This window comes from Podarcis pityusensis (genome assembly GCF_964106645.2).
Source record: "Podarcis pityusensis genome assembly, chromosome: 12".
NCBI classification, from domain to species: domain Eukaryota; kingdom Metazoa; phylum Chordata; class Lepidosauria; order Squamata; family Lacertidae; genus Podarcis; species Podarcis pityusensis.
The window spans coordinates 41,512,143-41,535,543 of record NC_138037.1 but is presented as its reverse complement, the minus strand read 5'-3'; the positions used below and the strand labels follow the sequence as shown (position 1 = coordinate 41,535,543).

At 42.7% G+C, this 23,401-nt stretch overlaps 1 protein-coding gene and 2 long non-coding RNA genes across 4 annotated transcripts in view; all 3 read right to left on the bottom strand.

Moving 5' to 3' along the window:
- The window catches only part of LOC308459566, a 34,619-nt gene extending 34,085 nt beyond the window's left edge, over positions 1-534 (bottom strand). Inside the window, exon 1 of the long non-coding RNA XR_013978155.1 lies at positions 343-534. This is a non-coding gene — a long non-coding RNA (uncharacterized lncRNA). The remainder of the gene's footprint in view (positions 1-342) is intronic.
- A 3,572-nt stretch (positions 535-4,106) lies between these two features.
- The window catches only part of NR1D2 (nuclear receptor subfamily 1 group D member 2), a 26,376-nt gene continuing 7,081 nt past the window's right edge, over positions 4,107-23,401 (bottom strand). The window contains exons 1-8 of one of the 2 annotated variants that reach the window (XM_080974801.1): positions 21,344-21,485; positions 20,780-20,877; positions 17,622-17,710; positions 16,569-16,713; positions 13,433-14,088; positions 12,055-12,240; positions 9,640-9,850; positions 4,107-7,418 (exon numbers count right to left, since the gene is read on the bottom strand). In XM_080974801.1, coding sequence (XP_080830927.1) covers positions 7,222-7,418; positions 9,640-9,850; positions 12,055-12,240; positions 13,433-14,088; positions 16,569-16,713; positions 17,622-17,699 — 1,473 coding nt within the window. In that variant the 5' untranslated portion in view covers positions 17,700-17,710; positions 20,780-20,877; positions 21,344-21,485 and the 3' untranslated portion in view covers positions 4,107-7,221. Of the gene's footprint in view, positions 7,419-9,639; positions 9,851-12,054; positions 12,241-13,432; positions 14,089-16,568; positions 16,714-17,621; positions 17,711-20,779; positions 20,878-21,343; positions 21,602-23,401 lie in introns of those variants that run through there. The other variant, XM_080974800.1, reaches the window with a different exon arrangement.
- On the bottom strand, positions 19,292-20,773 carry LOC308459638. The gene is made up of 2 exons (XR_013978251.1): positions 19,925-20,773; positions 19,292-19,662 (listed from the first exon to the last, which is right to left on the bottom strand). It is a non-coding gene; the product is annotated as an uncharacterized lncRNA (long non-coding RNA).

The window sequence follows — 23,401 nt, the reverse complement described above, 5'->3', positions numbered from 1 at the left end:
CTCGCTTGAGTAGGACGAGTGTCTAGTTTAGCAGAGTTAAATATATATCACCCTTTAAAGCATGAACACAGAAACTTGGGACAAAGCTTTCTGTTGTGTTTTATAGCGCTTTTAATATTCTGTTGGGAGCTGCCCAGAGTGGCTGGGGAAACTCAGCCAGATGGGCGGGGTATAAATATATTATTATTATTATTATTATTATTATTATTATTATTATTATTATTACAGGATGCTTTAGGAAGGCTGGCTCTTCCCCTTTATTTTATTTATCCCTCTAAACAAAACAACAGCACAGAAGTCTGTATTGGAAGAATACTTAAAAAAATAGAATCGTTTACTTACATAAAACTGCAGATGCAATTCAAGCAGAAAACAGCCATGAAATAAGTCAGGCAAAATATACCTCTAGATGACAAAATACATGGTTTAGGGTCAAAGGTGGTGTTTTTGACCCTCTTATCCCTTCCCTATGGCTACAGGAAGACAAACAGACTGTTCCCCAGGTGAGAGGAAATGCTAAGGATTATCTTCCTGTTGTTATCTTTCCCACCTGGGCAAGCAGAGGATATGACCTCACAAAGTGCCCTCTAGGAATTTAAAGGGAACTTGTGTCTTAACCCTCTGCTCACCTAGCAAACATGGATTTATTTTTATTTTATTTTGTCAGAGGCACTGCATTTCCCCATAACTTGGAGGGCAGGCGCTTGGTATCTGCAGGGATGGGGAGTTGTGGTCCAACATTTGGAGGCCTGACGGGTTTCTCATCTCTCGCCTATGAGTGTCTCCATTTCATTTCCTGTCCTGTTTAACATTATGGGGTTCTCTCTCTTCCCCATCCCCTTGGATAGCTCAGCTTACTGGCCTTGCACCACCTTCCTTGCTGCTTGCTGCAGTTGCTTGGAATGAGGAGCCGTTCTCTCATTCAGCCCAGCGACACGGCTTGTAAAATCCAGAAGAGATAAACACGCTTTTAAAAAAATGAAAATGGGGACATCATATTCTTCATCAAATACCAGGGTCTGTGCATTGAAGTGATCACCCAGGTACTTTGAATATCTGCAACACTTCTGGGTAATCATATTCTGCTTCAGTGTTGTGTAACATTTTGTTTATTTTTATTTTTAAAAAAATATTTATACCCCACGCATCTGGCTGGGTTTCCCCAGCTACTCTGGGCGACTCCCAACAGAATATTAAAAACACGATAAAACATCAAACGTTAAAAACTTCCCTAAACAGGCTTCAGATGTCTTCTAATAATCAGATAGCTGTTTATTTCCTTGACATCTGATGGGAGGGTGTTCCACAGGGCGGGCGCCACTACCGAGAAGGCCCTCTGCCCATATCCTGTGTAAAGGGAAGACCCAAACTACGCATTAGGTATAACCAAGGGGCCTCTGCACATTGCTGGGCTACAAATCCCATTATCCCCAACCATTTGCCATATTTACAACCACTCTTGGGCGCCACCTGCACAATGTGTTTAAAACATCTTGAAGTCATGGCTTCTCCCCACCCAGCAAAAAAAATAAAATAATTCTGGGAAAGGTAGTTTCTTAAGGGAGCTGAGAGTTGTTAGGAGACCCCTCACAAAGCTTCAGTTCCCCGTCACCTGGTTAAGTGAGATCAGTTGTTAAACCACACTGGGAATTTTAGCTCTGTGAGGGGCATAAAAAGCTAAAGGGGCCCTTGACCATTAGGTCCAGTCGTGGCCGACTCTGGGGTTGCGGCGCTCATCTTGCTTTATTGGCCGAGGGAGCCGGCATACAGCTTCCGGGTGATGTGGCCAGCATGACTAAGCCGCTTCTGGCGAACCTGAGCAGTACACGGAAACGCCGTTTACCTTCCCGCCGGTGCGGTACCTATTTATCTACTTGCACTTTGATGTGCTTTCGAACTGCTTGCTTGGCAGGAGCATGGACCGAGCAACAGGAGCTCACCCCGTCACGGGGATTTGAACCGCCGACCTTCTGATCGGCAAGTTGTAGGTTCTGTGGTTTAACCCACAGCGCCACCCACGTCCCTGTGAGGGGCATAATAACTCTCAGTACCCTTAAAACTACAGTTCCCAGGATGTTATGTAGGATTTTAAAAATGTCAAACTGCTTTCAATGTACAGTGTGGTGCAAATGGGTCCTTAGTAATCACACACATATCTAGTAATCTGATACTGCTTCTTGAGTGTATTGTGGCTGGGTACATACTGAAGACATGAGTGCGAAAGTGTGACGACTACACAAGAAAAGCAAAGGAGGCGTGTGAAGTGACTAGGAAGGAAATGATGGCATGATCAAAGCAAAATGCAGGGATGAGACTTCTGGGTTCTAGAGACCTCTGCTGTTCAAGAGAAAAGTTTCATGTTCTGCCTGGACTACAAACTGCGAAACTAAAATGCAGACATTCTGAAAGATCTGCTGCTACACAGCACATATGTTTTAAGTGACTGCTAGAAGCATCTTGTTTAACATTGTGCTTTGCTGACATTTATAGTGTTGTATTATTTTGTTTGAAGCCAACTCAAGATTCGGAGAGATACTATTGTTTTAAATAAATCAGCAGTCTGAATTAAAACAGGGAAACTCCCTAAACACCCTATCCATTTCTTTGTAAATAGCACAATGGTGTTTATTATTATTAAGTGGCATACCGAATTTTATTAACAAATTGCTTACACATGCCATGTAGAGCACATGTAGATTTAGGATGATCATCATATGGATTTAGATTTAGGATGATCATCACACGTCATCATTTTCTTATTGCTGAATTCAGTGCTGACCACCTGCCCCACCCCCCTTAGTAACACAGAAACAGAGTTCAGAACCATGATAAATTTCATATAAATTCAACATGACTCGGATGCATGAATGTATGCAGAATACTGAAGTGTGATTTGTATGGCATGCTTTCATGTACGTGTTCACTGGAATAATACAGTTCATTAGTACTTTATGATGGCCTGTAACATATGCACTTTAGACGGCCTGTAACATGTGCACTTTACACTGTGGTATGCACTGTGGTATGGATTTAGGTTTGATGAGGCCCCAAGCTACTGAAGGTAATGGGGCTCTTTATATAGCAGGCAAGGCCCATTACTTACATCATAGGAGCCTACACAACACAAAACACTGTTGCTGTATGTAGCTTTTATTTTATTTATTTTTTCTCTTGCATTTTGGAAATGTACATCCGGGTTTTTTTCCTTTAATTTTTTTTGGGGCCCCCCAAGAGCGTGGGGCCCTAAGCTATCGCTTGCTTAGCTTATACCTAAATCCGGCACTGGTATACGCTGACATGTCTTGCAGGAATTCCAATCTGGTGTGGTGTCACACATTGCAATCACAAAGTGAGATTCCCCCACCATTAACACACAAGTCAACGAGACTTATTTTGGAATCAGCCCAAAGTGTTTTGACTTAAATATGCATAAATGCATAAAGGTAAAGGTAAAGGGACCCCTGACCATTAGGTCCAGTCACGAACAACTCTGGGGTTGCGGCGCTCATCTCGCTTTATTGGCCAAGGGAGCCGGTGTACAGCTTCCAGGTCATGTGGCCGGCAAGACTAAGCTGCTTCTGGCGAACCAGAGCAGCGCACGGAAACGCCGTTTACCTTCCCACTGGAGCCGTACCTATTTATCAAACTTTCAAACTGCTAGGTTGGCAGGAGCAGGGACTGAGCAACGGGCGCTCACCCCATTGCACGGATTCGAACCGCTGACCTTCTGATCGGCAAGCCCTAGGGCTCTGTGGTTTAACCCACAGCGCCACCCGCGTCGCATAAATGCATGCTGCAGTGTAAATAAATGCCATCCATGTCTTGCAAGCGTGGTGTTTGCAGGACACATAATGCAACCTTCGTGCTTAACAGACTTCCTCATTCAATTAACTGAGAGGACAACTCCATATTTGCAACTATTTCCTTAGGTTGACCAGGCAGTGGGGAGGGCTGAAGGCCACGCAAACATTCACATATTAGGATGCTGTAAATAAACGTTCATGGGACATTGGTCCCAGGCAACAAATGGTTTACACGTTTTGCCGTTTCCACTCACTCCAGTGTTAAGCTCTGATGGAGAAAAAGATCACACACAACAAGCAAAGTCTGCTTTGCCAACATAATGCCCATATTTAATCTTTTTAAACATGAAAAACCAGAGTAAAAAAATTCATTTAGTTTCGTACAGTACGTTTTCATAGTCTCTTAGCAACATCCCATCTACAGTACTCAAAAGTCTGATGCGAAATATTTCTCAGTATTTAACAAGTGTATAACCAGCAACACAGTAAAGCAGAGCTTCTTTAGATGTAACAAGATCTAACTTGTTTAGCAAATGGCTTCCTTGCTCACTAAGGCCAGATCCTTTTTTTACACAGGCATTACCCAGTTATCTGATGTTTGATGCTAGGATGAGAAAATGCTTCTGTGTGGCTCATCTTAACACCACACCAGTGTGAGGAGTAGCAGTCCAGTGACTCTTAGTGCTACCAGCATAACACAAGTGCTAGGCCCTAGAGTAGTTTTCACAACCAGGTGCCCCTCCAATTGTTTTGGAATACAACTCCCATCAGCATATGCTGTCTGCAGCTTATGGGAGTTGTTGTCCAAATCATCTAGCAGTAGGTTGACAACAACTGCCTTGGAGACTGCAACATAGAATAATGTTATAAAGTTGTACAGTCGTACCTCAGCAGTTGAACAGAATCCGTTCCGGAAGTCCGTTCGACTTCCAAAGCGCGGCTTCTGATTGGCTGCAGGAAGCTCCAGCAGCCAATCGGAAGCCGTGCAAGCCATGCCGGACATTCGAGTTCCAAAAGGAAGTTCGAAAACCGGAACACTCACTTCTGGTTTTCGATCGTTCGGGAACCGAAACGTTCGACTCCCAAGGTGTTCGGGAGCCGAGGTAAGACTGTACTTGGATCTTGAATTTGTAAAGAAACAATCCCGGAACAACGTAAATCAGGTTCTGTAATGTACAGGAACATGTTGTTTAAATTGAAATTGCATGCATTTATTTCACCACATAATTATCTAATTATATGCACAAATATGGAAACACTCTTTTAAAGCAATAAGCAATACTTTACAGTGCGCTGGTTATACTTTTCTAAAGACTTAAAAATAGAATGAAGAGACATTGTATATGTAGGGAGGAAGCTTCTGTAAGAAGCCTAAAAATCAGGGCAACTTTCTTCTTTGATTTTTAAGCAGTGGATGCTAAATGGCTTACCTGTCCTTGATTAATAAAAAATATAGTTACTGAAATACCTGTATTATACCAAGTCAACAATTCATGTTTTGAAAGCATAAGCTGTCTCAAGACATCACCAAGTGGTTGTGCAACTGAAATTGGAAGAATGGGTTGTTTCCTAGTGGTCTCAGTTCTCTGTGCAGAAGACAATTAGATGCACATATTCCCTCTGAATTAGATTGAATTTTCTGAAACAACCTCTTAAAATAAAAAAGCAGTAATACAAAATGCTCCAAAGTTTTATGCTGTGACAGGGCATCAAATCTACCTCCACCATTTGACAGCAGAAAATACTAAACATCTATTGAACCCATGAAGCTGCAATTCTTCACCTAAGCACAATGGGAGATGCAAGTTTGTACCTTCAAGCAATAAACAGTCATGTGAAATATTGAGGTTGTAAACTGGGGATTCAATGCTTTTCTTAAGGAGGAAGTAGAAAGAATTTTTCCTTCCATACTGTGGTAACAATAAGGCCAGTCATAACTTTCTGGCTTATTTTAAGTGCCATTGTGTGTTTTTACTTCTTGATATTATAGGAAAATATTATTTTGAGATACTATCTAGATGCAAAGGAAATCCTTGCGCCTGGGGATTTATCATTGACATTTTAAAAAAGAACATCAAAATTATAGAAAAATAGACCTGGTATCAGACAGACTATCTAACAGACCTTTGTTATGTACACCAAAAAAGGTTTAAGAAAACCTTTACAACTCTAACCTTAATAGAACACACTTGGGCAACAAACATACCTCATGAGCCACTGACAGTGTCTGTTTTTTGTTTCCCATTCCCATTCAAGCAGCATACAGGTATATAAAGTGTACAGATTCAAAGGACACACAAAACATATGCAATGAAGGTGTTTGATCAATCGTTTCCTTGAAATTTATCATGATTCTCTAAAACTACACAGATTACAAGCTTCATCTGAAAAATTTCCTTCCAGATAAGAGTAGTGTGTCCAGCAACTTTAAGTGTCTATTAGCACATAAGAATCTTAGAAGCAATAGATTTTTTTAAAAAAGTCAGCCCAATCCAGTACCTTTAACTGATTTGACAGATCTGCCGTTTCACTTTTGATTCTGTAAGACTTCTCGAAGCAGCGAACTCGGCACACCGCAGTTAACCTGAAAATCTCTATAAACATGATGAACTCTTGAGACATTTGGTTTGGCAGCACATCACCTAAAGCATCGATTCCACTGTTCCCATGGGTCAACCACCTTTCGTTTGGTTAACTTCTTCACAGTTGAAAAATATTGTGAAGAAATTATATGCATGTTGTTTCAATTAGAACTATTTACATACATACACTTAAATATATACATACACAAACAATGTATTTCTTAAAAGTCGTAACACACCCAACATCTCTTCATACTATACATACATACAGCACATGTGCGCTTGTGCTTGGAGCTATCTAATCAGTTTACAATGAGACTTCCCCATGGAGCTCCTAAGCTTCCAAAAAGCAAAACAAATTTTCTGAGCTTCCTACTGAACCAAGATGAGATGCTCAAAGGGGGGGGGGGGGAGATAAACAAATTAAATCCATCTTCAGTTACTGTAGTGTCATTTATCCAAAATTCTGTTTTCTGCATATAGCCATTGTGCATTCTTGTTTATAGAAGAACCAGTTAATTGGTCTTTACTGTAAGGGTGCAGTAATTAACAGTCAATATCCGTAAGATTGAATGTAACCTCTTCACTTTTAGTGCAAATGGGGCTGTTTTTGGATAATCATGAAGAAATCTGTGGCCATGTTTTCACTGACGGAAAAAACGGTCAACCCGAAACGTTGTTATTGCATGGCAACAGAACATCTATCACACAGACAGCAAGTTCTTCTTCTCCACAAAAGGTACATACAAACAAACATAAATAAACATTTTATAGCATGAAATAACCACAGTTAATTGACAGGAAGCAAGTCCATTCTATAAACAAGAGGTAAAAGCCTATGGGTGAACTTTAAAGGCCAGGAGTTCCTCAGAGTGCATGTTGTTTAAGGAACGCAAGTCAGGCAACTTCAAGAGTAGTTTTGTAAATATAGAGGCTTCGTTCGGATGGTTTTTTGTGATTAAGGTCCTAAGCACGCGGATGAGTGTTTCTTGCAATGCTTCCACCGAGTTGACATTTTCTATTCCCGATCGTTCTAAACAACAGAAGAGAACGGAACGGAGACGGTTATTTGGTGTGCCAATTTAACACTGGTTAGTATGAAATTCAACTCTACGTTCAGCTATTCGTCAAAGCATTTGTGTTAGTTAGTGGGAATTCAGGGTTGACTAATGAAAAGGTAATACAAACGGCGGCATAAACCTACATACTGAAGCTTTTAGTTAGGTGCCTGTTTTGCAAAGCACTTCTCAACATCCTCACATAACAAAAAAATCCTACCCTAAGTCAAAAGGGTTGTATTCAAGGTTAGCCAAACTAACCCACTGGAGTCAGTGAATGTGACTAACTTAATGTTCATTTATTTTAGTGGGTTTTCTCAAAGGTACACCTGGAATGCAGAGCAGTGTTCCCTTATTTTGTGATGCTACGAACAATCCCGAAGTTCTCTTCTTTTGTAGCAAGAGGAATTTTATGCAAAGGGAACAGGAATGAGGACCTGTCTGCTCTACTTGCCAAGTACACGGGGCCACTTTATCTTCTGTTGTACAGCTCTGCAGCAACTAAGGGTTCACCCACACTTACCCTGTAATTTTCAGGCGTTCAATTTTTAGGTTTCTTCTTTTGCCCCATTTCCCCCAAGGAAACCACGCTGTTTACTGATGAATCAGAACAAACGCCAATGGCTTTTCTGCATATTAATGCTTCTTCCAATTCAGCAGTAAACAGTGGGTATTTTTTCCCCTGGGGAAAGTGGCAGGACAAAGGAAAAACCTCTTGGACAGTGCCTAGAAAGTGTGGACAAGCCTTTTGTCTGAAATACGACGGTCTCTGGGAGGGCACCCCCTGCTTCACAGAGAGAGGAAGATCCATAGGTAGAGAAAGGCCCATGTACGAAAGCATTCTCCTGCTTGGACTACTGCAAGGTGCTCTACGTGGGGCTACCATTGAAGGTGACCCGGAAACTACAACTAATCCAGAATGCAGCAGCTAGACTGGTGACTGGGAGCAGCTGCTGGGACTACATAACACTAGTTCTGAAAGACCCACATTAGTTCCCGGTACGTTTCTGAGCACAATGCAAAGTGTTGGTGCTGACCTTTAAAGCCCTAAACGGCCTCGGCCCAGTATACCTGAAGCAGCATCTCCACCGCCATCGTTCAGCCCGGACACTCAGGACCAGCTCTGAGGGCCTCCTGGAAGTTCCCTCACTGCGAGATGTGAGGTTACAGGGAACCAGGCAGAGGGCCTTCTCGGTAGTGGTGCCCACCCTATGGAATGCCCTCCCATCACATGTCAAGGAAATAAACAGCTATCTGACTTTTAGAAGACATCTGAAGGCAACCCTGTTTAGGGAAGTTTTTAATGTTTGATGTTTTATCATGTTTTTAATATTCTGTTGGGAGATGCCCAGAGTGGCTGGGGAAACCCAGCCAGATGGGCGGGGTATAAATGATAAATTATTATTATTATTTATTATCATTCTCCTTGCATGCTACAAAAGCCTCTGCAGCTGTTCCTCCTCCGTCATTGGTGCTCTGTTGGTAGAGGGGGCAAAAAGGAGGCATTCGAAGGTAGATTAGGAGATGCTTCCATTCCATGGGATTTGGGGAGGTGGTGGAAGTGGAGAGGAAGAAGTACATGAGACCTGGAGTAAACTTATTTTTCCTTCCCATTAGGATTAATGTGAGGGGAAATTGCAAAAACAAACAACCAAAAAGCTGATGGCATGAACCCACCTGACATGCAAGTGTACGTTGGTGCGATTTCTGCAGCATTGCATGTCAATGAGAACGCATCCTCTCAGGTTGCTTAACAAACAGTAACCCTTAACCATGTATTTACTGCTTTCTCAAAAAGCCAAAAGCGATTTGCAATAAAGAAAAACCTTGACGCTTAACATAAAACAAAAGAATGAACAGTAAAAGGATAAAAATCAAACATGAAAAGTGGCCACAAAATGAAAAAGTCCTCGCAGGTGTGGCAAAAGAGAAGCTGGCATTATTATTACTAATGGAACAGAAAAATAAAGCACTTGAAAATCTGCTGTTGTTGAAATTCTTCCACCCCACATAATTTACGGAAGGATATAATTCTCAGGTGCTCTGAAGAAACCCCCACTTATTTATAAAAATAAACAATACTCCCCAACCCATTAGCTAGATTTCTTTTATTCTGAAAAGACGACAAAGGTGCCGATTTTAAATCTGGAGATATACAAGAATATTTTATTCCATGGTATGGATTAACTTTCTTACCAGCAGACACAAGGACCACAGCTGTAAACAAGCTCATTTCTTCATCACTAAGGTTCAGGGCATTTAGTTTCTCACTAAACTCAAACATGGAGTTGAGCAGATCACCGGCTCCCATTGAACGCAGATCATCCACACTGTATTTCTTTCCACTGAGAAAAGTGACAGTGCGATCCTTTGCATCAAATAAGGATGCAAACCGTACCATTAAAACCTACCCAAAAGAAAAAAGAGCAATTAAAAAAAGATTAGACCAATCTGCAGGACATTAGGGATAAAAGAAGTCAGTGTGTAACACTATACATTGATAATGTTGCTTGTCTGACAGCTAATGAACAAGTACAATTGCTTTTTTAAACAGAAGGAATGTTGTTTCTGTACATGAAAACAGGTTTCCCCACAAAATGACCAGCACAGAAAACTTCCTGCATCACCAACATACCTCCACCTGTGTAATACTGTCTCTGGTCCACAGCCTACTTTTATATTACTCATTTGTTTATAAATCACCCTCCACGGTTTTCTAAAGTAAATACGAACACTATACAGGCTAAAATATTCTCACAATAAATGTCTGGACGAGATGAGTTCACTTATACAAACTGATTTCAAGCAAAAAAAAAAAAAAGATTTAAAAAGATAATGCAGAAAGGAGTACAGTGGAACCTCGGTTTTTGAGCGTCTCAGAAGCTGAACGTTTTGGTTTTGGAATGCTGAAAACCCGAAAGTAACTGCTTCCGATTTTAAACACGCCTAAGGAAGTTGAACGGCTTCTGAGCTGCATTTCTCAATTTTCTCAGTTGAGTTTTCAGACCACCCATTGCGCTTCGGTTGTCAAATGTTTCGGAAGTTGAATGGTCTTCCAGAACAGATTACATTCGACAACTGAGATTCCACTGCATTTTGGCTTAAAAAACCAGAAACAAGGAACATTTCCCTGCACGTCCTGCTCCCACATTTGCAGTCTGCTCTTGCTCTTGAAAAACAAGGGGTTCACCGTACTTAGCTAATTGGGAATTATTGGCCTAGATCATTTACCAGAACGGGTTTTAGTCAAAAACCAAAGCTTACATCGTTACATGTATGCTCTGGAGAGAGAACATGCTAAGTGTGGTTGACCATATACTCACATGTAATGTCCCTTGAGGGGGGCGGGGTAGTGGTGTCACAATATTAATAATAATAATAATAATTTATTATTTATTCCCCAGCCATCACAAATTACTTTTTGAAAATATTTCAATAGTAATTTATTTATTTCTACCCTGCCCATCTGGCTGGGTTTCCCCAGCCACTCTGGGCAGCTCACAACAGAACATTAAAAACATAATAAAACTTCAAACATTAAAAACTTCCCTAAAGAAGGCTGCTTTCAGGTGTCTTCTAAAAGTCAGATGGTTGTTTATTTCCTTGATATCTGACAGGAGGGCGTTCCACAGGGTGGGTGCCACTGCCGAGAAGGCCCTCTGCCTGGTTCCCTGTAACCTCACATCTCACAGTGAGGAAACCTCCAGGAGGCCCTCAGAGCTGGACCTCAGTGTCTGGGCTGGATGATGGGGGTGGAGACACACTCCTTCAGGTATACTGGGCCAAGCCCGTTTAGGGTTTTAAAGGTCAGCACCAACACTTTGAATTGTGCTGGGAAAAGTACTGGGAGCTAATGTATGTTTTTCAGGACTGGTGTTATGTGATCTCAGAGGCCACTCCCGGTCACCAGTCTAGCTGCTGCATTCTGGATTAGTTGTAGTTTCCGAGTCACCTTCAAAGGTAGCCCCACGTAGAGCGCATTGCAGTAGTCCAAGCGGGAGATAACCAGAGCATGCACCACTCTGGTGAGACAGTCTGCGGGCAGGTAGGGTCTCAGCCTGCATACCAGATGGAGCTGGTAGACAGCTGCCCTGGACACATAATTGACCTGTGCCTCCATGGACAGCTGTGAGTCCAAAATGACTCCCAGGCTGCGCACCTGGTCCTTCAGGGGCACAATTACCCCATTCAGGACCAGGGAGTCCTCCACACCCACCCGTTCCCTGTCCCCCCAAAACAGTACTTCTGTCTTGTCAGGATTCAACCTCAATCTGTTATCTGTTAGGTGATTCAACACAGTCCCACATCTAAGGCTACGTCACACTGTCATTCTGTAAGGGTAAGAGGGTAAGAGAACTGAACTCATATTCCTGAGGGGAAGAACAAGCCAAAGTAGCAATAGTTTTGTGCAAAGATAACCTCTGCCAAACATTTCGGACGACTGCTGCAGACAACTACCAAAGTCATCAAAATAGCAGCACTAACTTTTGATCCATTTTTAACCGACAAGGCTGCAGGGGGGAAGAAAAGGTCAAAACAAAATGAATCTATTATATATATAGCACGCCACAGCAAAACATCTGCAATACATTCAGTTAAGATAATATTCACCTCAAAGGTTCCAGCCTTCAGAAGGTTTACTTGGTCATGCTGTGAAAGGTCTCGGAAGCCTGGGACACGTTTGGCAAACTCCACCACTTCCTTCACAGCAGGAGTAAAGCTCATGGAAAATTCTTCCCAGACTTCATGACCAGACTTATTTGGGTCCACAAAAGGAGTCTTGTTCATTGGGCAAACCTAGATATTTATACACACAGTCTCAATATTCTATTCCAAGCAAACTGGCCAAGCGATTTCATAGTTTCAAAAATCTTCATATATTATTACAATAAAGGAACATCAACAAAATATATTTGGAGACTAGGTACTAAATGTGTGAGGCCTGGATTAAAATTAAATGTGTGTTACGATCTACAGTACAGTTTAATGAAAAAACATTATTATGAAAGATTCACTTCGAAGACTCAGCAATTTTTAAAATCAGAGCTTAAATTGGTCGGCTGCATCTTCCTGAAATCTGCGTGTGTATTTGATCTCTCTTCTGCTTTCCAATGCACATTAAAAACATGGCATACAAAGCATGAGAGAAAGAGAGAAGCTTAAAAGTTGCATTTAATTCTCAAGTAAAAATACTGTGAGCCTGATCACCAAGTTTTCGGTGAAATATGACAGCTGGTTAAGTTTCACTGACACTAATTTTCCTAGCAATTCGCAATTCATTAGATGACAGTTAAGTCTTATTACCCAACTGACTGAATTCTATAAAGGGGGGAGACACATTAGAGCGCCTTAAGGCTGCTTTACACATGCTAAACAAGTTTTAGCATTACAACAATATGCCTAGCCAAGGCTTGTGTTTGAGCACTTCTCCCTCTTCTGGAGCCATTGCAGGGAGTAGTTCACTTCTGCTTCCATTTTTGATTAACCAGAGTTTGCCAAGTTGTGACAAACTGTGGTTAATTTTAACTCTTGTTAGCTGAAACAAGGCAACCTCATGCCATAGTTTATACAGCTGGCTACATTTCGAGTTTGGATAGCACAGCAAACTGGGATTGATCAAAAAACGAGAAGCAGAAGCTTCCCAAGATTAGAAACAAACCATATTTGGGGTTGAGGTTTCATAAAATATACCTCAGTTACACACAATAATGGCAAACATTTCCCACTATCAGTCATTTTCCCAACCATACTTTTCTTTTCAATTGGAAAGAGGTTCTTTTAGCGATGGGCCAATTGATTTTGGCACCCCCCAAAACTCGGTAATCTCCCTCTCGTATTTTTTGTTGTTGTCATTACCCTAAGTTTGTTATTTCACTAAACAAGGTGGTCCCAGGGAGAAGCCACTCCCAGCCCATGTGACTAGTCTGAACCTACGCCAAGTAACAATCCCTCAGAGAACTGTGAAAGAGAAATTAAGAATTAGTTGTACCAGGTGCATCCTTTCTCCGGGGTTGCAGGGATAAGCATTCATAGACACATGCTGAGGAAAGCCACTTTCAGGCCTACCATTGCAACTTTTTGAGGCGGCGCCATTAGCAATGTTCATCGAATGGCTGTTTGTAAAGCAAAGATTACTACGCCCATTTGGATAATGCATGTTGTTTCGCCCGTTGTGTTGTCCAATGAAATGTTGTTCATTCCCACCATGGTGGGCGCAGCTTATGCCACTATTATTGCTTTCGCTACCACCACTGCATTTTAGGTTTCTCTCCATATTCTGGGGCTGCCCAGGAGTGGGAGGGTTTTCGGGTTGCTCCTGGTTGTACATAAAGGTATCTTTGTGGGCTCTGGTCACCATGCCAATCACTTCTTCCTTAGCAATGTCAGAGGGGGGAGGGGGAGGAGGGGGGAGGAGGAGAGCAGGAGAAGGAGGAGAAGAACGGCCGCCGGCGTTTTTCTGCTCTTCTTGCCGTTTGGCGCTCAGCTCTTCTTGAGGCAGCAGAAGCAAAGGTTCTTGGCTCTCTTTCGAGGCTTCGCTGGACAAATGATCGCTGAACTGGGTGTTCATCATAGTTTTCATGGCGCTTTGCATCTCAATCAACATCCTCTGCTTCTCACGTTTAGGAATCCGGCCAAATCGAACGGCTTCGGAAAAGGAACAAAACCAAAACAAGACACTTTAGCTACACGCGGGCTGACAAATTCTAGCGGAAATGCTGTACAAGCAAACAAAACTCTCTCCTGCTTCAAAAACTAATCAAAACACAGAGAATCACATGCCACTCGGTGCTTTTTTTACTGGAGTACGCAGTACAGGCACCTCTTTTTTGTTGTTAAAAAGTGTGTCACTTACTGTAACAACTTCACAGTAAGTACCGGCACCTATGTTTGTAGGAAAAAAAGCACTGGTGCCACTGATTAAACCAATGAGTGTATTTTTGACGGTAGTTCTCCAAACAAGGACTAGGGGACTATGATACTTGTTCTCTGAGCCCAAAGCAGCTTCAGATGTGTGTGGTTTCTCAAAAAGGAGCTTCGACTACAAGGCCAAACAGCAAACTGCTTTTGAAAAGGGAAGGAACTTTTACATGATTACATGAAAAAGGAGGGAACTTTTACATGATTTGCTGGTTGAATTGACCCATATGTAACCCACCTTCCAGCCACATGAGGAAAGGCAGGTTATAAATGCATATACAGTGGTACCTCAGGTTACATACTCTTCAGGTTACAGACTCCACTAACCCAGAAATAGTACCTTGGGTTAAGAACTTTGCTTCAGGATGAGAACAGAAATCGTGCTCCGGTGGCGCGGCAGCAGCGGGAGGCCCCATTAGCTAAAGTAGTACCTCAGATTAAGAACCGTTTCAGGTTAAGAACGGACTTCCGGAACGAATTAAGTACTTAACCTGAGGTACCACTGTAGTAATAATAATAATAATAATAATAATAATAATAATAATAATAATAAATAATTTATACACCGCCCATCTGGCTGGGTTTCCCCAGTGAAGTGTGCTTGAGCGTTGTCTTTGCATAAAGTTGCAGGAGGGCCAGAATTCAACTCTCGATGGCTGTGTCTGGAAGACCTTAATATATTTTTTATTCGACTTTGGGGGTGGGGGGGAGAGACACACCTTTTGCATTTAGTACCATTAATATGAGTCTTGAGTAAGTGCATACTTGTTTGGCCGTAAGCCACAACAGTATGAAGGTACTTAACCCGAGGTACCACTGTAAATAAAGTCGTAAAAGGATCATCTGTCTGAATGGAGGCATTCCCTGGGCTTGAAGCCGCCTAAGGAACTTTACCAGAGAAAGCAGCCCATATTGGCTGCCCCGGTTAGCAATGTGTTTTCGCAACTTGCAGTGGTAAGAGATTGCTTTGACTTCCTTTCCCACAAACACAAGCAATAACACAAAGCAGTTTTCATGCCGCAAGTGGAAGAAGTAACAGCGGTCACTTGTGTAGCTAAGAACAAGCTACGTCGTCGTTTTAAAAAGGCATGGCCACTTACAGTTTAGCAGCTCATGTAAAGTATAAAAACATGTTGGCTTGAGGGAGAAGAAAACCAGCCCCTTATGCCGGTCTGCCAATATGGGGAAAAGATGGTGTCAAGCAAAATCAGATTCTGGTTGGACAACCACTATTATTGACTCCCAGCTGTAGGACTGGTTTGCATGTGTTTCCTCCCAAGGCCCCTTAAACTCTCAATCCCCTTAGAAATTAATGCATATTGTTTCACCATTTCCTGTACTTTTCCGTGTACAAGACTAGGTTATTTTCTTTTAAAATCATGCTAAAAAGTGGGGGTCGTCTTATACAAGGTTAGTGCATAGGGTGGACGTTTGATTGGTTGCTGCCGAGGCTGTCAGGGGCTATTGTGCATGTTATTGGTTGCTGCGTCAACGGGTGGTGTTGATTGGCTGACGCTCCGGTAGTTGGATGGGTGATTGGCAGCTTCTGCCGGCGATGGGACAGACGGGAGGCGGACTTAGCGATGCGTGAGCAATCTTCGGCAATCCCCCCTACGAAAAGCTCAACGACTCTGTGCCATCTCCCCCCATTTTCTTAAATTTGAGTCCCCCAAAATTGGGGATGTCTTATACATGGGGGGGGGGGCGCGTCTTATAGACGGAAAAGTACGGTATATTGTCCATTCTCAGTGCAATGGATACAGTTTATATCACGGACAGAAAGCTCATTACCAGGCTTCACATGCACTACCTCTGTAATCCTTACCACAGTCCTGTATGCTCTGTCAGTATTTTCCCAATTTTGCCCCCCCCCCAAGGAAGGAGTGTAATAAAAAAAATAGCAGGTTGTCATTAAGGCATCTCATAAGTTCATGGTTGAGGTGACATTTGAATCAGTTTGCATGTCACACCATTACTCAACACCAGGGTTTCCCAAACGTGGGTCTGCGGCTATTTTTTGGACTACAACTCCCATCATCCCTAGCTAGCAGGACCAGTGGTCAGGGATGATGGGAACTGTAGTCCAAAAACAGCTGGTGACCCAAGTTTTTGGAAAAACCTGCTCTAGACCAACTTTTTATAATTAGGTATGAAAAGCACTACAATTCACCTTCTTGAAGCTAACTGCTCTCAATATAGAAACATACCATCTCTTGACATCCCAACCGACAAACATTTTTTGAACCGGCACTGCTGGCACCTGTTCCTATTCATTCTCATTATAGAGCAGTTATTATTCTTCAGGCACTTCTTGTATTTGATATTCTGCTGGATGCTTCTTCTGAAAAAGCCCTGAAAAGAACAAGCAACTGTTAAGTTTCAAACCACCTTTTTTTGCAAGCAATTTTCAAGCATGCTCCATCAACAGAAACTTGCATTGTAACCTGGAATCTGGCTGTTGACAATAACATGCCAACTGATGTCCCCAAGCAGCAGCTTTTCAACCAAGCACATTTCAGTAGTGCTTTTTTTCTGGAGGTACACATAAAGGTAAAGGTAAAGAGACCCATGACCACTAGGTCCAGTCGTGGCCAACTCTGGGGTTGCGGCGCTCATCTCGCTTTACTGGCCGAGGGAGCCGGCGTACAGCTTCCAGGTCATGTGGCAAGCATGACTAAGCCACTCCTGGCAAACCAGAGCAGCGCACGGAAACACCGTTTACCTTCCCGCCAGAGCGGTACCTATTTATCTACTTGCATTTTGATGTGCCTTTGAACTGCTAGGTTGGCAGGAGCAGGGACCGAGCAACGGCAGCTCAACCCGTTGCGGGGATTCGAACCGCCGAGCTTCTGATTGGCAAGTCCTAGGCTCTGTGGTTTAACCCATGGCGCCACCCGCGTCACTCGATGTACGCATACCCCTCAACATTTTGTGATCCAAGTTTGGCCTCATTGAGGGGCAGTATTTCAATATGAGTAGGAAAATGAGTGTACCCTTAAACGTATTTTTTTAATAGAAAAAGCACTGCATTTCAATATTGCAAGTCCTGGACATTGAGACCCCCCAAAGGATGGAAGGTCACAATAACAAGACTAGCTTAGGAGATTCTGGATAGTTTTAAAGCTTGTAGGGTTAGGGTTTTAGAGCTGCAACAAACATTTGCTTCCCCCCCCAACCACCAGGTACATCTGCACTTGTCCCTGAAATTCTATTCGCCAACTGCTCCAATAAGATATTCACATTATAAAATTATACTTCACCTTGCACCCCTCACAGGCATGGACCCCATAGTGGAATCCTGAAGCAACATCTCCACAGACTTTACACAGCAGGACCATACCATTAAATTCTATAAATAGAAAAATAAGCATTACAACCTAATAGAAACAACACATATTTGACTTACGTTACATTCTTTTTGTTAAGAGGCAAATTCCAGTATACCTGAAGGAGCGTCTCCACCCCCATCATTCAGCCTGGACACCGAGGTCCAACTCTGAGGGCCTTCTGGAGGTTCCCTCACTGTGAGAAGTGAGGTTACAGGGAACCAGGCAGAGGGCCTTCTCGGTAGTGGCGCCCGCCCTGTGGAACACCCTCCCATCAGATGTCAAGGAAATAAACAACTATCTGACTTTTAGAAGACATCTGAAGGCAGCCCTGTTTAGAGAAGTTTTTAATGTTTGATATTTTATTGTGTTTTTAATATTCTGTTGGGAGCCGCCAAGAGTGGCTGGGGAAACCCATAAACAAACAATAAATTATTATCATTATCACTATTTACAAGATGGGCGTAATATGAATTCCACACGTCTTCCCACTTTGTTGATTCCCTCAACTAAGAAACAAAATGGTATCTAGGCCTTAGAGCGAGGATTCCCAAACTTGGGTCTCCAGCTGTTGTTGGACTACAACTCCTATCTGCTTAGCAAGCAGGACAAGTGCTCAGGGATCATGGGAATTGTAGCCCAACAAAAGCTGGAGACACAAGTTTAGGAAAGCCTGCTTTAGTAGTTGGCCTAGGGCAGGAGTAGCTAACCTGTGGTTTTCGACATCTTGCTTCACACTATCCTTGACCATTCAGATCATTAAGCTGGGGCCAATGGGAGTTGGGGAGTCTAATGACCATAGGCTGGCTATGGTCACTCAAGAACTGAGCTATCGGCCCCAGTCATCATGGCCAATGGTTAGGGTTGATGGGAATCTTACAACATCGAGAGGGCCACAGGATTCTATTCCTTGCCTTAGGACCACTCTAGGAAGCCTGCATAGAATAACCATGCATGTGACCATCACAGAGATGCTTCCCCACTTGGGAAAAAATACTGTCTCTAAATTTCCCTCTGCCTTTTGCTGTCTTCAGCCTGCATGTTTATCATAGTACCATCACAAAATCGTAGCACCAAGGCAAAAGATCAGAGAACAGCAAACAGATACATCTGCTTTGTGACACAAAAATGTGAGCACTGCAATATGTTGGTGCCATCATAGTAAACACACTTTCACAAATGTGTAGGATTCAAATGCTGGCCATGACTTGTCATATGAAGTTTATTATTATTATTATTATTAAAAGGTAAAGGGACCCCTGACCATTAGGTCCAGTCGTGGCCGACTCTGGGGTTGCGGCGCTCATCTTGTTTTACTGGCCGAGGGAGCCGGCGTACAGCTTCCGGGTCATGTGGCCAGCATGACTAAGCCGCTTCTGGCGAACCAGAGCAGCGCAAGGAAACGCCGTTTACCTTCCCGCCGGAGCGGTACCTATTTATCTACTTGCACTTTGACATGATTTCAAACTGCTAGCTTGGCAGGAGCAGGGACCAAGCAACGGGAGCTCACCCCATCACGGGGATTCGAACCACCAACCTTCTGATCGGCAAGTGCTAGGCTCTGTGGTTTAACCCACAGCGCCACCCGTGTCCCACTATTATTATTATTACCCTGAGGTTATTTGAAACCTGTATCCTAGGGCAATCTTTTTACTACCAAATGTGTATGTGTGTATATATCCATAGACAATATTTGTGTACATATACATATAGATGTAGATACAGTGGTACCTTGGTTGTTACACTTAATCCATTCAACTCCCGGACCGCTCAAAAACCAAGGCATGGCTTCTGATTGTCTGCAGGAGCTTCCAGCACTCAATTGGAAGCCGCGAAAGACATTCGGCTTCGGAAAAACGTTTGCAAACCGGAACAGTCACTTCTGGGTTTGTGGTGTTTGGGAGCAGATTTGTTCAGGAACCAAGCCGTTCGACAACCAATATACTACTGTATACACACAAATATACAGTGGTATCTCTAGATACGAACGGGATCTGTTCCGGAGCCCCGTTCACATCTAGAGGTAAACGTAAGTAGCGACGGCATGTCTGAGCACGCACGCGTCGCTTTTTGCCGCTTCTGTGCATGCGTGTGACGTCATTTTGAGCGTCTGCGCATGCGCAATCGGCGAAACCCGGTAGTAACGTGCTCCATTACTTCCGGGTTGCCAAGGAGCGCAACTTGAACGCGCTCAACTCGAAGCATATTTAACCCGAGGTATGACTGTACCACCAAACTGCAAACAAAGAAACACCCTGGGTGCTGACTTTATCAAGGATGAAAATCTTGTTATCCATGAATCATGTTGGAAACAGTTTCCAAGTAGAGTCAAATACAGAATCAACAGTTAGGAAGATTAGCAACCACTTCAGCACCAAGTAAATTCGAGGAAAATTATTTCTAATTTAGCTCTACAGATAACAACCAAGTTGCTGCTGGCCTCTGGAAAAAAAACCACACAAGAAATCTTGTAAAAAAAAACCCCAAACCAAACCATGTTCTATTACAGTAAGCCAGGATTTTATACTGGGATCACGTTCTGGGATAGCAGCCCAAGCCAAAATTGCATACAGGCAACTCTCAATTTGTGCAATGGCAAAGCACGCACTTTTCCCTCAGAGATGCCTCTGTTTCAAAAGCATCAGTTACTAGGGGATGGGAAAGACCTTAGCCTCAGACTGGGTGTGGGGGCGCTACCAGTTAGATTAGGCAGTATTGGGTGAGGTGGACCCAGTATGGAATATGGCATTTTATAGTCCTCCTACATTTAAAATAATATACACAGGAAAACTTGGGTGCTGTTACAGATTGAATCTAGCACTATGGAAGATAGAATCTGTGGATGATGAGTTTTATTTTGGTGTTCCCACTACTAACCGTGTACAGTGTGCTGCCAAACTTTGACCTACTTTCTGTTCGGTAATTTGCTCCAAATTTACTGTAAGAAGACATCATGAGCTGTATAAAAGCAACCTTTTACACAACTGGAAGCCTCGATGGCCTCAAAATGGGGAAGGTTGCTTAACTGGGATGGTTGGAGGGGGACAAGTCTGGGGGTCCTTTTATAGTCAGATCTCGACTTTTAAACTTACTTGTGGACCACAGGACAACATGGCCTGTTGGCACCACTTTGCACTGTGAGGCAGGAGCTCCAGTTTGCCAGAGGTTGAGAACCAGAGCTACAGTCTATCTAGAAGGAAGGAAGTCAGAGGTTAAGCACTGAATGTTAAGTGCTACAGGCTCTAGGCAGAAGGATGCCCTCAGGCCGCAGACAAATATATTTATTTAGTGTGGACAACATATCAATGATCAATTCAGGTGTTATGTTTGCCAATCATGGTTTGGAGATTGGGAATTCCCAATGTGTTTAGAGGCTTCTTCCTCCAGCTCCTCCCTTTTAGGTTTTGCTATAAGCATAGCATGCCCTTATGCCTGAATCAGGACTAAATATGGATAGTGCTAACTAGGAGAGTCTCCAAACCATAGTTTGAAAAATCCTGATCTGTAGTCAAACCCAGACCAGCCCCAGTAGCAAAGCACAGGGGAGAAGATGGAGCCCTAAGCACATTCCCTCCCATTCTCCCAACCATAGACTGGAAACATGATGCCTGAATTGAGCCTAAACAAAAGCAGAGCTACTACAAATGAATACTTACTTGTAAGTCCACCATGACCCTTGGCCAATGCAGTTACACTTGGCTGGCTGGCCTTAACGCGGTCATCTAACTGGTCATTCTTTGGTACTCCATCAGAGCCCTCTTTGCTCTTGCTGCTAGAGCTGCCATCTGAAGAGGAGCTGTTTGGTGACTGCGGTACAGGTGATGAGGACAGGAAGCTGCTCTCCGATCCCTCGCTGTGGCACGAGGCAGGGCTAGAGGCTGAACTTGAAGAACTGATGTAAGCAATCACACCACCTGTCGAAGGAAGCAGGAATACGTCTACCAGCTCACAGATCCACTTTACAATCCACTTCCAGAAGTCTCTCCCGCACCACATGTAAACAATCCCCGAATGCCTTTCTAGTTTTCAGAATCTGATCACAATACATATTATAGTTGTCTTGCTTTTAGCAATATGTTCCAAAACAAGACACAGTTTATGAAATTAGTTAAGAACGGAAAGTAGAAAATGCAAGTATTTGATAGCTTTTGTTTCTGAAAGATTGGAAGAAAGGGAATCGGTGGGATAGACTTGTTAAGTATTCTATACGATTTATGCTGTATGTGTGATGTTCCATTATTATTTTTATCTTTTTGTTTGTAAGCTGCTTTGGGATTTATATGAATAAAAAGCAGCATAGAAATAGAAGAAAAGACAAGACAAGACAAGACAAGACTTGAGACTGCAGGTAGATTTTCCTTTTCTTTCATGTCTATGAGACAGCAAGCTTAAAACACGTGCACAAGTGTGTTGACAGAAAAGCATTATAAAAGTGTAACAAATAAATAATAGATAACTCTTTGCACCAACAAAAACTATAATCCTTATTTATTTCACATGTATCACGTTCTTCCACTAAAAGGAGCTCAGGGGAGCTTGCATATGGTTCCTTAACAGGCTCCATGGCGGGTTTAGCTGCAGCCCCATTGTGTACTGACAGGCCTCCCTCTGGGCACCAAAGTGGCACGGTCTCAAAAACAACAAAAAGGAAGAAAGAAGTATTTTCATCCATGAAGGATGAACAGAAAGAAAAACATGGAGCAATTTGCTTGGCGCATCTCTATAATTCTGCCGCTTTTCGAAAGACAAATGGGTATCTCTACAAATAATAATTCCACAATGAAAGCTTCTCCCAAAGAACCCTGGGAACTGTAGAGAGCCTTTTGTTCAACAATCATAGTTCCCCTTCATAGAAAGACAATTCCCTGGGTTCTTTGGAATGAATGAAAGACAATCAGGGACAGATACTCCCCCCAAGGGTAAATTTTTCACAAGCACATAAATAAACTCAGGCTGCGATGGTCTCAGAACCTACTCTGAAGAAGTCCTATGGTCAACAATGGGACGACTCCAAAGCAAGTGGTTTGATCATTGTGGCCATTGGCGCCTGCATCCCCCCACAGGCTTTCTACAAGGATGCAGGTTCCCAAGTAACTTAAGTGCTTTTGAAATTTTTACCTGATATTCTACCTTGCAAAATAAGAGTGAATGTTCTTGAGAGATGCATCTTCAGTTATACACGGATGGGAGTCAGTTTGTGTGTTGAAAAAGATCCCCATTTCCAGGTCATATGACAGCTGAATAACCCCTCAGAGAACACAATTCCTAGAACAAATGAATTTTTTTATATAAAAATGTACTTTTTGAAACCAGCTTGCTTCTCACTCTCATTTTTCTAAGTGAACTTACATATCTCACAGCTTTCAAATTTTTTTTGTTAGGATTCTGTCTTAGCTTCTCTCCCTTTGTTTATTATTATGTGGAAAAGCCACTTTCCAGTGATTGCAAAGGGGGAAAAGGAAAATTCTGCATTAGCAGAATTTCAAAACCTACAAATGAACTTTCCCCTCTCTTGGAATATACAAGTCCCAAGTCGAAGAGCCTTATTTTAATTACATTTTCTGTGAAGACACGAGACTGGCATTCTACTTTAAGATTATTGTGGGTGCCTCCAAATGGGTATTTATCATGGGATTCGAACTCCCCACACATGCATGACTACAATTTGGAGGGCATCAAAGTCTGTCCCCCTTCCCCGTTTAATGCGGACTTCC